Consider the following 2,856-nt stretch of genomic DNA (forward strand, 5'->3'; position numbering starts at 1 on the left):
AACGTGAAAAAGTTTTCAAAAACCCCTTTTAAACAATTCACCCCCCCCTCTTGTTTAAGGCCATATATTCTAACACATGTCGCCACTTCCACCATCCTTGAGTGCGATCAGTTTGATGCTTCCACCGTCTACTCTTCCTTCAGTCGTTGGGTTAGCTTTTAGGTTCATATCATTGTTGATCATCCTTCCCCTACCTTCAACCTTATGATTCCATATACACATTTATGTGGTATTAGGGAACTTGTTTAGATTCTTCCTCTAAGAATCAAAAAATGCAAAAGTTTAATCCAATTAAGTTTTCAAAATATTTGTCTTTTATCATTTTTAGTTGTTTTATTATTTATGTGCATTAAAAAACACAACCTATTAAAACAACACAACCCATTTCAAAAAAACACAAAAAAAAAATGAAAATAATAAGGTTTTGCAAAAACACCTAGATATAATGGGGGTTTTGAAAACCTCTTAAAGTAAGAAAACCCCTAGAAATAATGGGGATTTTGGAAAATTTCAGGAAATAATGGGGGTTAGGAAAACCCCTAGAAGTAACGGGGATTCAGAAAACTCCTGGAAGTAACGAGGTTCAGAAAACCTCCAGAAGTAACAAAGGTTTTACAAAACTGCTGTAAAATAATTCATCTTTCAGGGATTACACAAAACCATCAATAATATGTTAACGATGCTGAATTTTTCAGAAGAAAAACAAACTAAAGATAACACACTTAACTTAACGAAAGTTAAAACCCTCAAAAACGTTAAATATAACTCTTATTAAAAAAAATTCAGTAAATAATTAAAAATTGAAAATAATAAAAATTATTTGTAGTTCTTATAAAAAAGACATACGATAAAAAAAATCAGAATTGATTTTGTCCACGCATTGAGTATATCTATGATAAATTTGGTGCATGTATATGCTCTAACTTAAGGGTGCATTTATGATGTAATTAGTCATTAACTATTGTATATTTGTTAGGAAAAAATTGTTTATTATAAAATACTTTTTATTTTTAGTATTAACGTCTAAAAACTAAATTTATTTAATAAACAAGATTGTTAAATTTTTAAATTCGTTGGCGTAGATAAACTCTCGTTGTCTTATTTATAAGTTCTTCTATAAAATGTACGGTTAAAAATTTAGATAATAACTCATATTTTAAAATATATTAATTGAAACTTTAAAAAATAGATAAATAGATTATGTTGAGGATTAATAATAATTATACAGGCTAACGATAATCTTTACAAAGAAAATAATATTACTTTGTCGAAACTGGTTACGGAAACCCCAAACTCCAATTATTTCAACAACATCTGGAAGGGCGTCTATAAAGAATTCTTTATATTTTTCATGGCTGCGAAGTTTATATACTAATTCTTTAATATAAAATATCAAATTATCCATTCCCAAATACTGTAGGTAGACAGTCGCAATAGTTGACGATGAAAATCAGGTATATACACCATTTATCTTCTTTGAATTTCAAAGCTCCCAAATCGCAATACCCACGAACACATCAAATAATAATATTTAACATTACATAAAAGAGATTGATTGTTGAAAAATACAAAAGAACATACATGCTATTTTTAAAAATATTGTTTATTTACATAAAAAAGAATGTTCTTGGTAAACAAAACACAGATGATGACCCATCAAGCTTAAGCAGCTTCACACTATGGTATTCATAGAAACAATAGCATAATCACACCAAAGTTTGTGGTTATAAATAGAAGGCAGTCCTCTGGCAAATACCCACACAGCAAACATCTTCTCCTTCTCTTCTGATATTATATATTCTTCCATTTCATTAGATTCCATTCATCATGGCTGTTTTCACCTTCGAAGACCAAACCACTTCTCCCGTGGCTCCAGCTACCCTTTACAAAGCTCTTGTGAAGGACGCCGATAACATCGTCCCAAAGGCCGTTGATTCCTTCAAGAGTGTTGAAATCGTTGAGGGCAACGGTGGCCCCGGAACCATCAAGAAGATCTCTTTCCTCGAGGGTACCATTTCATTCATCTTCTATATATTTTGTGTATGTGCATTGCATTGACAGAACAACATATAAAATAAACTAACTGTGAATTGTGAATTGTGAATGGACAGATGGGGAGACAAAGTTTGTGTTGCACAAAATAGAAGGAATAGATGAGGCAAACTTGGGATACAGCTACAGCATAGTTGGAGGTGCTGCCTTGCCAGAGACTGCAGAGAAGATCACAATCGACTCCAAACTCAGTGATGGGCCCAACGGAGGATCAGTTGTAAAGTTGAGTATAAAATACCACAGCAAAGGAGATGCTCCACCCAATGAAGATGAGCTCAAAACTGGCAAAGCCAAGAGTGATGCTCTTTTCAAGGTCATCGAGGCTTACCTTTTGGCCAATGCTTGAATTATTACCAACGTCTTCTTTATCTTATAAACGTAACACTGTCTTTCCTTTCTTATTTTTATTTTCTCCTGTTGGGAAACATTTCCCATATCTTTGTCCATCAATAAATTATAATAAATCAAAGCAAATTTTATAACTTTTCTTATCTTAATTGCGAGTTTAATTCGGTTATAAACTAGAAGAAGAGATAAACAAAAGAAAAAAGAAAGGTAAAGAATATGAGAATGAATATCTTTTCTATTATTTTATTTAAAATCAAAACAAATAGTATGAATATATACAAATATTACACTCATTATAGATCTAACTAATGAGAGAAAGAATTCTTATAATAAAGAATTAGAAAAAACGCCCATTAATATTAACATTCTTATAGTAATTCAATATTCTTTTAGTACCTTAAATTAAAATATTGCATAAATAGTTTCCATAATAAAAGAAATATGTGTTTGACCCCT

The 2,856-nt window shown here is 31.1% G+C and overlaps 1 protein-coding gene across 1 annotated transcript; it reads left to right on the forward strand.

The window, feature by feature from the left end:
* The first annotated feature begins 1,664 nt into the window (after positions 1-1,664).
* Positions 1,665-2,534, forward strand: LOC137806983 (pathogenesis-related protein 2-like). The gene is made up of 2 exons (XM_068607390.1): positions 1,665-2,008; positions 2,112-2,534. Exons 1-2 carry the CDS (start codon positions 1,828-1,830, stop codon positions 2,396-2,398), a joined length of 468 nt encoding a protein of 155 aa, XP_068463491.1. The 5' UTR covers positions 1,665-1,827; the 3' UTR covers positions 2,399-2,534.
* The last annotated feature ends 322 nt before the right edge of the window (positions 2,535-2,856 follow it).

Source organism: Phaseolus vulgaris, chromosome 3 (assembly GCF_000499845.2).
Source record: "Phaseolus vulgaris cultivar G19833 chromosome 3, P. vulgaris v2.0, whole genome shotgun sequence".
NCBI classification, from domain to species: Eukaryota; Viridiplantae; Streptophyta; class Magnoliopsida; order Fabales; family Fabaceae; genus Phaseolus; species Phaseolus vulgaris.

What these genes read in the sequence shown, in the direction of transcription:
- LOC137806983 (XM_068607390.1), top strand. Translation starts at nt 1,828, where the DNA reads ATGGCTGTTTTCACCTTCGAAGACCAAACCACTTCTCCCGTGGCTCCA. An exon ending in GAAGATCTCTTTCCTCGAGG is followed by an intron (nt 2,009 to 2,111) that starts GTACCATTTCAT and finishes GTGAATGGACAG; the next exon opens with ATGGGGAGACAAAGTTTGTG.